This window comes from Chiroxiphia lanceolata, chromosome 6, assembly GCF_009829145.1.
Source record: "Chiroxiphia lanceolata isolate bChiLan1 chromosome 6, bChiLan1.pri, whole genome shotgun sequence".
NCBI lineage: Eukaryota > Metazoa > Chordata > Aves > Passeriformes > Pipridae > Chiroxiphia > Chiroxiphia lanceolata.
The window spans coordinates 18,753,588-18,765,789 of record NC_045642.1 but is presented as its reverse complement, the minus strand read 5'-3'; the positions used below and the strand labels follow the sequence as shown (position 1 = coordinate 18,765,789).

Sequence of the window (12,202 nt, the reverse complement as noted above, 5' to 3'; positions counted from 1 at the left end):
ACTTTGAAGGCTATTTCTTCCTTGTTTCCTGGGAAATGTCCTTGTTGCTCTCTAGAGTCCTCCATTGCTTTCCAGGATTTCCCCCTCTGCTTAGAGGATCTCCAGTGCTTTCCTAGGAAATTCCCCCATGAGACTTACTCCCTGGGAAGCAAAAAATTATTTCTGAAGTAATATCATTTTTCCTCTCCCCGGAATTTCCCTTTTGCTTTCCACCAATTTCTCCTTCACTTTCTCAGAAATTTCCCCTCCAGGAAATATTAGTTACTTTTCAGGAATTTTCCAGGTATTCGAGGAAATTTCCTCCTTGCTTTCTAGAATTTCTCTCCCTGTCTCTCTACACTATCCCCCCTATAGAAAGTCCCCCCATTGCTTTCTACAAATTCCCAGAGTATTTCTCCCTTTGCTTTCAAGGACTTCCCCCTACTGCTCTCAAGAAAATTCCTACATTGTCTTGCAGAAAATTTCCCATTTGTTTTCCAGAATATTTAACTTTCTAGGATGGTTTCCCTTTGCTTTCCAGGAATTCTCCTATCAGTTGCCAGAATTTTCCATTTGCTTCATAGGAATGTCTCCCCAGGGTTTTAGGAAACTTCCTTGTTGCGTTCCAGGGAATTCCACCAGCCAAAACTGACTCACGCACCTGAACCCAAGACAGGGTTCAAGTACAGCAGCTCCAGCAAAATGTGTTTAAGGGCAGTGAACACCATGAAACCCAAACAAACAGGAGCCATGGCAGCCAGGGGCAGGGTGGGAGCAAGGGACAGGGCTGACATGGACAAGGTACGACTGGGAAGGGCCTGGGGTGGGTGGAGAGATGCCAGAGGGACCAGCAAGGGCACACAAGGAGTTGACCCCTCGCTGGCTGACAGCTGCTGCCCCAGGGACAAGTGGCACCTGCAGGGAAGGGAGCAGAGGTGTGTTTATTTACTTTTATTCCTCATTATTGCAATCAATACCAACAGGTTTCAGTTAATAGATGATTAATTAGGTTGATGAGAATTCTCCCATTTTAAACTCTTTTTTTTTTTTTTTTGCAAGCAGGACCCTGCCTGCCCGGGGAGCTCCTGTGCAGCCATGGTCACTATCCCCTGCCACCTCCCCAGTTCCTGCTGACTCAGGGACATGTCCAGGAAGCTAAAAATCAGCCCCATTAGGGTCACTAGCTCCAACATAGTGGAAGAAGAGCTGATGATTTGAGAAGGAAGAGTCAGTTTTACAAAGAGGTTTCCAAAAGCATCCCAAAGGACAAGGAGAGCTTTCCCTGAACCTCAGCCCTTCACTGCACCAAATTTTCCTCCAAACTTAACCCCACAATCCAAACCTGCACCCCATACACACCCCTGAAGCCACAAGTCACCCTGCTTCAGAGGACAATCCTTGCAGGCAGGAGGGCAGGCTGAAACCCCACTAATTTTATTGGCAAAGTCTCTTTTGAGGACCCTCCTTGTAAATCACAAAGCAGCAAGGAATGGGGCACCTTAAAAAAAAAAATAAAATAAATCTTTCTCTTTTAATTCCACCCAAGGAAAATCCAGAGCAAGAGCAGCATCACAGCACCACACACAGAAGAGACAACTATCATCATCTTTGCACAGATTCCTTCCCAGATACATGGAGAAGTCATTAAGAAAAATAAAGAAAATTATTCATATATGCATAGTGACAAGTAACAAATCAGCCACAGAACAACTTTCTTGAAGAGAAAAAGGATTCATCACGGAAGAAGGCCCTCAACATACAGGTTTTACAAAAACCTAACCCGAGAACATTCAAACAGAGGTGGTTTCCTTTTAAACATTAAAAACAGGGATTTTTTTAAATTAATTTAAAACACATTTGAAACACAAACACCAAGCAAGCGCCTGGAGAACAAAGCAAAAAGAAGGAATGAAAAGTGAATTCAACCAGTTTAATTTCAACACCAAAGTTGGGTGGATTGCACCAAATGGAATAAATAACGGAGAAGATCACACTGGGTTGGAAGGTCTCACACTTAAGGTCATTTAAACTAGAATTAATTACATAGCCCAAAAGAGTACTGAACGAGGAAGTCCTCTGACAAGTGATATTAGCTGGGGCAGTGTCCCTTTGACAGAGCGAGTTGTAGGTGTGGATTTGGCCTCTGGCACCCAACAGTGATCACCACCCCAGAAGCCAATGGCATGACGAGTTTTTTGTGATGCAGAGGACTCACCCTGCAGGTAATGCACCTGCAAACAGCTCCTGGATCAGGGTGCGGGAACCTTCCACCTCCTCTACACTGGCTGACTCCAAACACACCCAAGTTAAACATCAAAACACAACCAGGCCTTGTGTTTTCACCTTGCAAGGTGAGCACACAGGAGCAGCATTTCTAGTGCGGCTCCCTGAGTTTGGGCACCACAGAAATGGAGTAGGTGCCTCCCTTCCCACACCTGGGGACAGGCTGGAAAAAAATTAGATCAGCTACTCTACACCTGCAGCCACCACTTTATCACCCTGGGGGTGGGCAGGTTGAAGGAATGTAAGTGGTTTCTTGTTTGGTTTTCCCTCCCCACAACCCCACATTAAAAAAAACCCAAAACAAACCAAGAACAAACAAATAAAAGCCCCCTCCAAAACACCAAAACCAAACACACCCCGGCCCGCCCAAAAACCCACCCAGAAAACACCCCCAAATGAAAATAACTTGATCCCAAATTCCTCTCCCTTCCCTGCCTGTAGCAAAGCAGGGAAGCACCTTTGGACATTTATGTGATCCCACAGACATGTTCCCTACAGAGCAGACATCTTATCTCTGCACCTCACCAGAATGTGCCTGTGACACCTAGTTAGGAGGGATATCCCTTTTGCTTTAAAACAAAAATAATTACAAAATCAATATTAACAATCAGCATTCATTTAAGTCCAACTTGTTTTTAAAAAGGGAGAAGGGAGGAGTGAAGGTTTCCAGGCCAAGGAACTTGCCAGATCCAGCACCCCCCACACTGTGCCTCCAGCAGCAATAAGATAAGCCCCCTTTGTGCAGTGCCCGCTCTTGACCCAAGGTCAGCAGAGCCAAGGAGGTGCTGAGGGGACACAGCTGCCCCTCCAGCTCCTCCTCAGATAGCTGGCAGCTCCAGGAAGAAAGAGGGAATCTGTGGTGGATGAGGGTTCAAGTTATTTCTTTCCCCTCTCTCTTTCTCCCCAAGGCTGAGAGGAGACTTCTGGGTCTGCAAGCCCAGTCTGTGCTTACCAGTGTCCTTAAGAATGACAATTAAAAAAAAAGAAAGGGAAATTAAAAAAAAAAAAAGAGAGATGAATAATTAACTATTGTCCGTGGAAGGAGCAGGAGGGAGCAGGTTCCAGACCAAGACAGAGAAGGGACTCTCTCCCTCCCCATGTTTGCTCATCTGGAGACCACATCCCTTCGGCATCCCTGCGCGAACCCTTTGTGCTGTTGCTCTGACATCAATGGACATGGATGGTGAACACGGGGATGAATTCAGCGCTGCAGAGGGCGGGAGGGCACACCAGCATGCCAGGGCTAGGCCCGGGGCTTGGGGAGCATGTCCAACAGGAACTCCGCGATGCCAATGAAGTAGACAACTTGTGCAATGCCGAAGAGAGGAGCAATGACCAGGGCTCGGCAGTATGCCCCTTTGAAGAAGGCTGTGGGCCCTTCCTTCTGCCAGATCTTCCTGGGGAGAAACAGCAGAGACAGGTAAGTGTCCACCTCACTCCTCCACCATGCCAGGAGAGCCTCTGGCCATGCCCTGGCTTTCTATCTCCCTCCAAAGACTAAATCCAGGCGAGCACTGTCAGCTGGCACCGCCCCCACAGCAGATCATCCGTCATCCCCCACATGTTCTGCAAATGGCCATGCAGAAACATGCCCCATCCCTACATCTGACCCAGAAGCAGGAGCATCTGTCTGTGTCTGGAAGTACAGCTAAGATGACCCACTCCAAGCTTACATCAAGAGGTCCCCCCGTACCAAAGTGGGGCCAGCTCCACCCTAAGCATGGGACACAGCCAGACGGCAAGAGATTCTGGCCATGACAGAAATACAGAAGCAGAAAAAGTCCTTTCATGTTTTGAAGCAGCCAGACCACAGTTTGGCACAGGATGCAGCTGGGGACAGCCCACTCCGGCAGCACTCCTGCAGACACTGTGCAGAGCAGTCCCAGGAGGGATACAAGACTTAATACTGTAGGATTCTCACACAATGGGGCCTCGGGAGAGACAACCACAGCATTGCCTTGCCTTGCAGAAATAAAATCTCACTGTTATGACTCCTGGGGTTTGGACATAAGTATTTAAATATAAATGCTATATTTATCTTGCTCAATATGGGGAGAAGTTCTCTTTTACATAACTATATATATATATGGATATATATCTATGTCTATCTATGCAAAGAGATAGACAGATTAATAAAAGCACAGCTTCAGAGGGAACCTGGAACAGAAGCTGCTGGTTGGGTCTAAAAGCTGCACTGCCTGCCTGGCAGCAGGCAGCAGCAGATGCCATACACCTGATGTGGTGCCCTCCTTCACGAGGAGTCTTACTTGGTGCAGTCCAGGATTCCCGAGTAGGTGTCCTCATTCACTCCCCTCTGCAAGGACTGCAGCCGTGTTTTGATCACTGGGGAGAAGAGACACTGGTGAGCACTAGGAGCGTAGCAGGCAAGGGCCAGCCCAACAGTAATGTCTTTGAAACACTGTCAAAATGAGATTACCAAGAACACAGACCGCTTTCGTATATTTATCAGCAAGAACGGGGAAAACCCATCCCTTCATAAACAGATAAAAAACCCACACAGCCACCCAAAACCCAGCCTCTCCCCTCACTGTGATACAGGTTTCAAAGGCTGACTTAAGCTTTAAACACTTCCAAATTCTGATATCTCTCTACAAAGTGGGAACTCCTTTTCAAATGCTCGGCTCCTTCTGGAAGAAGTATCTAAAATATACAATTCTGTTTTTACATTCTTTCACACCTTGGAGCGTGTGCAATGTTGGAGAGAGAGGAGTTACTTCCTGGTGTTTTTCACAGGAGAGAAGCCGAGGTGGTATTTAAGGCAGATGCTGTGAGGCAGGAGAAAAGGCCACAGATTTGAGGCTTTCTCTGTTTCTCCATGACCATATGTATGTAAGTGGTCTGCATATTATCACTCCACATGGAAATGTGGCTTTTCAGGGGCTTGTCTGCAGCCATTCCTGTGAAGAATGACTGAAATGAATGACACCCTCTTTCTGACATACCTAGTGAGTACTGCAAACCTCTGTGCAAGCTGTGGCCAAAACTGCAGCTCAGCTGAAGTCACACCATTTGAGTTGGTGGCAGCTCAGACAGCAGAGGTCCCCTCCTGTGCCTCCCTGTGCCCTCATACTGTGAAGAGGCTGGCAGTCACCCTCCTCCTCACCTAGTCCACTCTGGACCTCTGACTCCTGTCACTTGGCACCAGGCCACCACCACAGGCTGCTCAGGACTCACCATCACAAGGATTGACAGCCACTGCAGCCGTACTGCCAGCCACACATCCAGAGAGGAAGGACACGTAGAATGGAGCCTTGACACTGGGGTCTTTCTGGCCCAGCTTGTTCAGGTTTGCAAACAGCGGGAAGTAAACAATGGAGAATGGGACATCCCTGCAGTGGGGTGGGAGAAAAGGGAAGAAAGAAGTACAAGGATGAGCCAACTCAGAGAAGGACACCAAGAAAGTGAGCAATGGAGGGGATGCAAGCATCACACATTGGCAGCACAGCCCTGAGTGCAATGCAGACATCCCAGCTCTGCGACTGCAATGCAGACAGGAGGGGAAACTCAGAGGGGTGACTGCACAAAGGACAACAGGCCCACGGGAGGCATGCAGACCTGCAGAATCAATGGGCTCCCTCTTTTTTTCAGCACTCAAACTGAAGACCCCAGCACATGCGGAGGACCATCGTTTTGTCCACCCTACCTTAGCAGTGTGGCTCCCAGGCCCTTGTAGAGTCCCGCGATGCCCTTGCTCCGCAGCAGCTCCCTCGTTATCTGTGTCGCTGTGGTGCGCGTCTCCACCACCGGCTCGGCTGCCCCCGCCGCAGGGGAAGAGGAGAGTTGGGCCTGTGCTGCCATCAGCTTCTTCTGTGCCGCTGGGGAGAAGAGCACAACCACAGTTCTGCAAGTTGCTCAGCAGCATCTCTTGCTGCCTGGTGCCACGGGACAAGGAGGAAGAGGCAGATCTCCAGGTGCGACAAAATATGCATGGAGGCCATAGAAGGCCAGCCAGGTGCCCTGCAAGCTTTTGCTCCCAGTCTGCCCATCTCTCTCAGCCTGTCCCAGTATGGCATCTGGTGCTGCCACACTACAGCAATGCTCACTGCACTTTCCCACCAAATGGTTTGCCTGAGCAGGAGCAGCCTGTCACACACAATCCCTGCAGTGCAGAGGACAGGAGCTGCTATGAGTAGGCAGGTGCCAGTCCCTGCTTCCAGCTGTGTCCCTGAGCTGCCTGTACGACAAAGCAAAGATGTTCATAAATGAGAGTAGTTCAACAGTTCTGTTCTTTGTTTCCTTCCCTTGAAAGCAATCATTAACCCGGGGAGTTTCTCAGCCAGATTTATAAAGACAACCTGGTTTCTCCCACTTTCCCAACTGATGCAATTCTGCCCTTTGGCCAGAAGATGGAGAACACATCAACCTGTAGGCAATCCTCTGGCTGCCACCGGGACACCACAGCTCTCCTGCCACACAGAGAACAGGCTGTTTCACAGCAGCAAAAACCTCTCCTGAACCCTCAAACCATGGCTTAATTCCTTCAAACATTTTAAAATAATACGCACAAAGAGGATAAGGTCTGCATTAAAAACAGTGAAGAGAGGAAAGAAAAAGTAAATCTGCGATTATTCAGGAACGCCACATCCAATGAGAGATTAAAGGGCAAATTGGCCCATTTTCCAGGAAGAGCCACAAACACGGATTCTAACAGTGTCATGCAGGGCTCCTGGGGATGAGGCCATCGCCCAGGCTGACCTCTGGAAGAGACTAAGGCAAAAGCAATCAACTCTTTCCCCTAGAGTCTCTGTGCCAGACTGGTCTGCATTCTCACCAGAAACACTCCACATTGTTTCAGCCAAGAGGCTCACATTCCCTCCTGCCTCTGTCTGCCAGCTCCTGCCCACAGTCCCGAGAGCCTGACCCCAAACCTCGTTCAAATCCAGTGCACTGGGAGAATTTTATTTACTGTTTCAACTGAGACAACTGCTGTTTTTGTCAGGAAGAAAAGAAGACAGAGTACAAGGGGAGACAAGTCATTTGGAAAGAGCACATCCCCTTGGGAAGCTGTTAGGGAGGTGCTACAGGGAGTAGAAGAGAGAAAGAACAGACATCAGAAAACATGGAGATAGAGGAAGCACCATAGGGGAAAGGCACTGGAAGATGCTAATCCCTTCTTGGTTGCACAGTATCTAACGAGTTTCAATCACTCACAAGATGACCACCCAGTCATCTCTCCTGTCTCTCTCCATCCACCAGTAGCATCTGCTGTTTCAATTGCCAAGCCTATTGCTTTGAGCAAAAAAACCATCACCTTTTTAACTGCAAGGGCCTCTGCAAAGCCAGCTGAGAGAAGTGGGGGGGGGGAAGGAAGCTGGGAAGAAGAGGAGAAACTTCTGCTACAGTCTGAGATATCTCTGACATGGGAGAGCAGGGGGAAGGAAAAAGGTTTTCTCCACTCATTCTCTCACCTCCACCTTGACAACCCAGTCCCAGCCCTTTCTCCCCTCCCTGCTCAGTGCACAGGGAAGAAAAGTCCACATACCAATACGTCCTGCATCCTGCAGCTGGATTTTGAGCATCTCCATGGGAGTGGTGACAATCACCTGGCAGGTACCTGCGCCGCAGCCCGCCAGCATCTCCTTCATCAGTGTCAGTTTTTTCCTGCTCAAAGAAAAGAGTGGTCAGAGGAGGTGGCCTGGAGTAACACTGGGGCAGCTGGTACAAGGCTCGGGGCACATCTCTGACCCTGGAGGTTACAGGAAAGGCAGCCCAGGAGACAGGGCTTGGCTTGACAATTCAGCACAGCCCAGGCTTGGCATCTCTGCTGGCATCACCAGACCTGGAGAATAGACTCCTTTGGTCCTGGAAACAGAACATTCAGAGAAAGCCACAAGCTCAGTCAGAACAGCCCCAGATGGGAGCACACAACCCTCTCCATTCACAGACAGAGTGCTTCAGCTCCCTTACAGCACGATGTTGCCCCTGGACAGGGCACAGCTTTCAGAAAGGGTATCAATTTCAGAGGGCACCAGAGGACCTGAGCATTAAGGCTGATAAGCAGCTTTCCTTCTGCCAGCCTAGTCCTTTAAACACTGTCAACAAACAGAGACCACAGAGCAAGGAGCAAGGGGGGAAAACATTACACTTACTGCTTTGGAGTTCTCCAAGAAAAGCAAAATAAATAAACAGCAAACATGAATCAGGGAGGCAGCTCCTCTGTGGGTACGAGCTGCTTCATCTCACTAGCCTTTCCAAAACTGTAAAAGTAGCCTTCGCACTAAACTTCCTGAGAGACAAGGGGTGGGATGGACCCCCATCACTGCAACTTTGTACGTCGTCTGCACTACAGAGCAGGGATTATCAGTGGCATGTTCTTGCCTAACAAAATGCAGCATTTCATTGTTCCCTGCGTTCCAAAGCCATGAAATAGCCCAGCTAAGACTAAAAAGAGGAACTCAGGATGCAAAAGCTCATGAAGTCTCAATTTTCAGAAACTGATGTGGTTTTGCCCTGTAAAAAACCTCACACCTTGGCACCAGAAAACACTGACTTGATTAAAAAGTACATCTGACAGTCTCTTCTCTAAAAAGGGGAAAAAAAGAGGCATATATAAATCACACAGCCAAAGGGAAACAGCCTCATCTTTTTTCTGTTTTAAATGCAAGTACTATTTTTGCCTCCCACAGCCCTGCTCCTGCAGCAATATCTCATCTTAACCTGCTCAGGGCTAGTCCCCACACAATGGCAAAAGCAGTCCCACAATGATATGCCCTATTCCCTTGCAAAACCAAGGCACACTCCCGTGCCAGGGGTTTCACATGCACACACAGAGAGCACAACATGGTGCAGTGGGCCAGCAAAGCAGCTTCAGTGCCAACCCTACAGGAAAGGGAGGGCAGATGTGCTGTAATCCTGCTGGGCCACCACGTCAGCTGGGCCAATTTCTCCACCTCTCATCTTCTCCAGGGAGGATATCAGAGCAGGGGATTAGAGGCACAGAGCCACAACAGAGATTACCAGCAACTAAATATAGAGCTCTCCTATGAGGCTGAACAGAGAAATATTCACAATCTCTCCTTTCCAAATTCCCCCATAGATGAGAAGCTGTAAAGAACAATCCCTCCCACAGTTACCCACATGGGTGCTGAAGTGTGCACAGCAAGCTTTCCTGGAGGCACAGAGGTACTAGGGTGTGCCAATCTAGGGGTCCCCACTGCTACTGCCACCTGGAGGTGGCCAACTTGTGCCTTTTGGTCAGCCTGAAGCACAGAAGCAGTCTCTGCATGGCTCAATGCAGTCGGCAGCAAGGCTGCAGTCCCTAGCACGGCCACGGGAGGAAGCAAACCACTCAAAGGGGCTGGCTGTCAGTCTCCCTCTACAGCACAGCAGAGGATCTCCCACTTTAGCAAGAGCCCTGGAGCATCCCTGGACTACATTTCTTCTGGCTTTCATCCAGGGTGACTGCTTTGATACCCAGTTCAAAAGATTGGGAAGACTTGGCCTACTTGTTCATCTGTGGACCATTATCCCAGCCAAGAAAAGTCAGCCTGGCTTGATTGAACTCCATGGAGCTATGCCAGTGTGACCCAGAGAAGGATTATACATGTGGGTTTATTTTAGAGATGTCAAACAGGTATATCAAAAGCACCTAGAACAATGCCTTTCAGCTTTTAGTTGGCATATTCTGGGAACTGGGGAGAGTCCAAGAAAAATATAGCCTAAGATAAGCAAATCTTTTGACGGGAGGTTTAAAATTTGCCATACAGGGGGTCAAATTCCCTTTGCAAAACCTCACCAGTCTACACATAAAAGGAGTTTGAAAACGGTTCATGTCTAGACAATAAAGGGGTTTAAATATTTAAGGCACCACAGGCCTTATCCTCGGTGGTTTAAAAACTGGCACATCTCAACTAACTTCAAAAGTTGCAACATCAGCAAAGATCTGGTCCTACAAATGCAGAAATCATCTTTTATCACAGCAAGAGGGTGTTAAATATACAATACACATAATAGCCCCAAATTCTGCACTGGCAGAAATCAGCCATTCCACTTTTTTAACTGACATACAAGTAATTTGTGACAAATCAACAATGACAGATGGGAAGGGGAGGAGATTCACGCTTGATCTAAATTAAGAGTTTCAAACTAGAGCTGAAAAATAAAGTCAAAACTAGAGGTTTATGGAGGACTTTTCCAGAGCAACACATCAGTCCAAAGTTAGGTCTCTGACAGCATTGGTATATTGATGTCACATGGGAGCAGAGTAGTATTTTTTTCAAGTTTCTGAAAAATCTTGACCATATGCAAGTTTACAATGCTTGGGCAGGGACTAGAAAGAGTCATTCTGGAATCAGGACGATAAGATTTCCGGACACAAAATCTCTGACCTAAGGAAACATCCATACAAAGCCATCTATTTTCATTTCCTACCCAAGAGGTTAGTGTCCTTAGGTTGGAAATCACTTTTCTCACTCATGAAATAACTTCTGCTTCTGGTCTGCCAGCCCAACAGACTGTAGAATGTTCCCAAAGAGTTTCAAACCAGACAGAGTCAGTTTCTTTCAAACAATTTAAATAGTGGGTATTTCATATGGATTAGGGGACCAACACACAGGAGTCATCCTTCAAAGGGAGGGCACCCTGTCTGCCACAACGCCTTGGGGACACGCTCACAAAATACCAGTCATTCCCTTTAACCCACCCCCGATCTTCCAAGGGGGAACAACAAGCCGCTGCAACCACACTTCAGAAAGCTGGAGCTATGATGCTGGGAAATGTAAAAGCAAGGAAGTTCCCATTACAAGCTCCCTCTCACTTCTAATGCCAGCTCAAAAATACCTCGGACAAGCAAAATGAAGCACTGATGTGGGGCAGATACACCTCAAAGTAGCATTGCCAGATAAAATGTTGCTCTGGTAGTCATTATTCCAGATATGTGCAGGGGTTCTGGGTTGCGTGTTTGAACTAAGTCAAGAGAAGGCTGACTCTCTGCCTGCATCAGGTTTGCCCTGGCAGGAGATCCCAAGTGGTTTTTTCCAATATGAATGTCTGTGGAAGTGAACAATGGAACAGGGTAACACGACTGGGCATGTTGAACACAGCCCTCATTTTGTCCCAAGACATGTGCTTGGAATGGTGACAAGGCAGTGCTCCTCTCCTGGGTGCATTCTGTGATTAAACAGCCCATGTCTAGTTCCTTCCAGATTAACAGTTAAAAGTGCATTTACTTTTTGGCTGACCTTTGATGTCAACAGCTTCAACCCACTGTAATTCCCCAAGTCTCTGTATGCTAAATAAAAGAGCCCTCCCCAAACAGCTATCCCGGAATAGGCACAAGGAGATTATCAGTTCTTAACTGTCTCTTTCTCCCTCACCTACAAGTCTCAGTGAGTTGGATGAGGGTCACCTACATTAAAGAAATGTCTGAGCATCCAATGGATAACTGCAGGAGAGGCTGCCTTGGCCCACAAGGGCAGAGAAAGACCAAAGCACAGTGTGTGCAGGGTGATTCAGCAGCTCAGCACCAGGACTAGCAGCAGCATCCCTCCTTTCTAAGTCAAGAGCCCCACTTTACAGCCTGTCTGTGAGCATTCTACAGCTCAAGGATCAACCAGGTCATGCAATGGATACTTAAACAGGCGCCACAGAAGAGATGGTCTGAGTATTTTAGAAGAGTCTGAAAGAAGAGCAGCTGAAGGAAAGAGTCCTGGGAAGACGTATCAGCTGGGAAGGCAATGGAGAAGAAGCTTCAGTCTCCACACCTGCATAGGACTGAAGGAAAAGTGCCTTGCTTGTCTCAGAATTACAGTTGGCTATTTCTCATCCCTGAGCAAAGACACAAGGCAGGGGGAAGCAAAAAGGAAGAAAATTTGCTGGCATCAGCAAAGGCAGAATTAACTCAGTCATGCTGGTCTTCCGAGGGATCCGAGCTGCTAAGACAGCAGATTGCCAGCCTTTGCTTCAGAACAGCAAACAAAAT

At 48.0% G+C, this 12,202-nt stretch overlaps 1 protein-coding gene across 2 annotated transcripts in view; it reads right to left on the bottom strand.

Annotated features, from left to right (window-relative positions):
- Window positions 1–2,856: 2,856 nt before the first annotated feature.
- SLC25A22 (solute carrier family 25 member 22) overlaps window positions 2,857–12,202 on the bottom strand; it is a 50,471-nt gene continuing 41,125 nt past the window's right edge. For both annotated transcript variants that reach the window (XM_032692358.1, XM_032692359.1), the window contains exons 6-10: window positions 7,766–7,884; window positions 5,927–6,098; window positions 5,458–5,612; window positions 4,530–4,605; window positions 2,857–3,659 (exon numbers count right to left, since the gene is read on the bottom strand). In XM_032692358.1, the coding sequence (XP_032548249.1) occupies window positions 3,506–3,659; window positions 4,530–4,605; window positions 5,458–5,612; window positions 5,927–6,098; window positions 7,766–7,884 (676 nt within the window). In that variant the 3' untranslated portion in view covers window positions 2,857–3,505. The remainder of the gene's footprint in view (window positions 3,660–4,529; window positions 4,606–5,457; window positions 5,613–5,926; window positions 6,099–7,765; window positions 7,885–12,202) is intronic.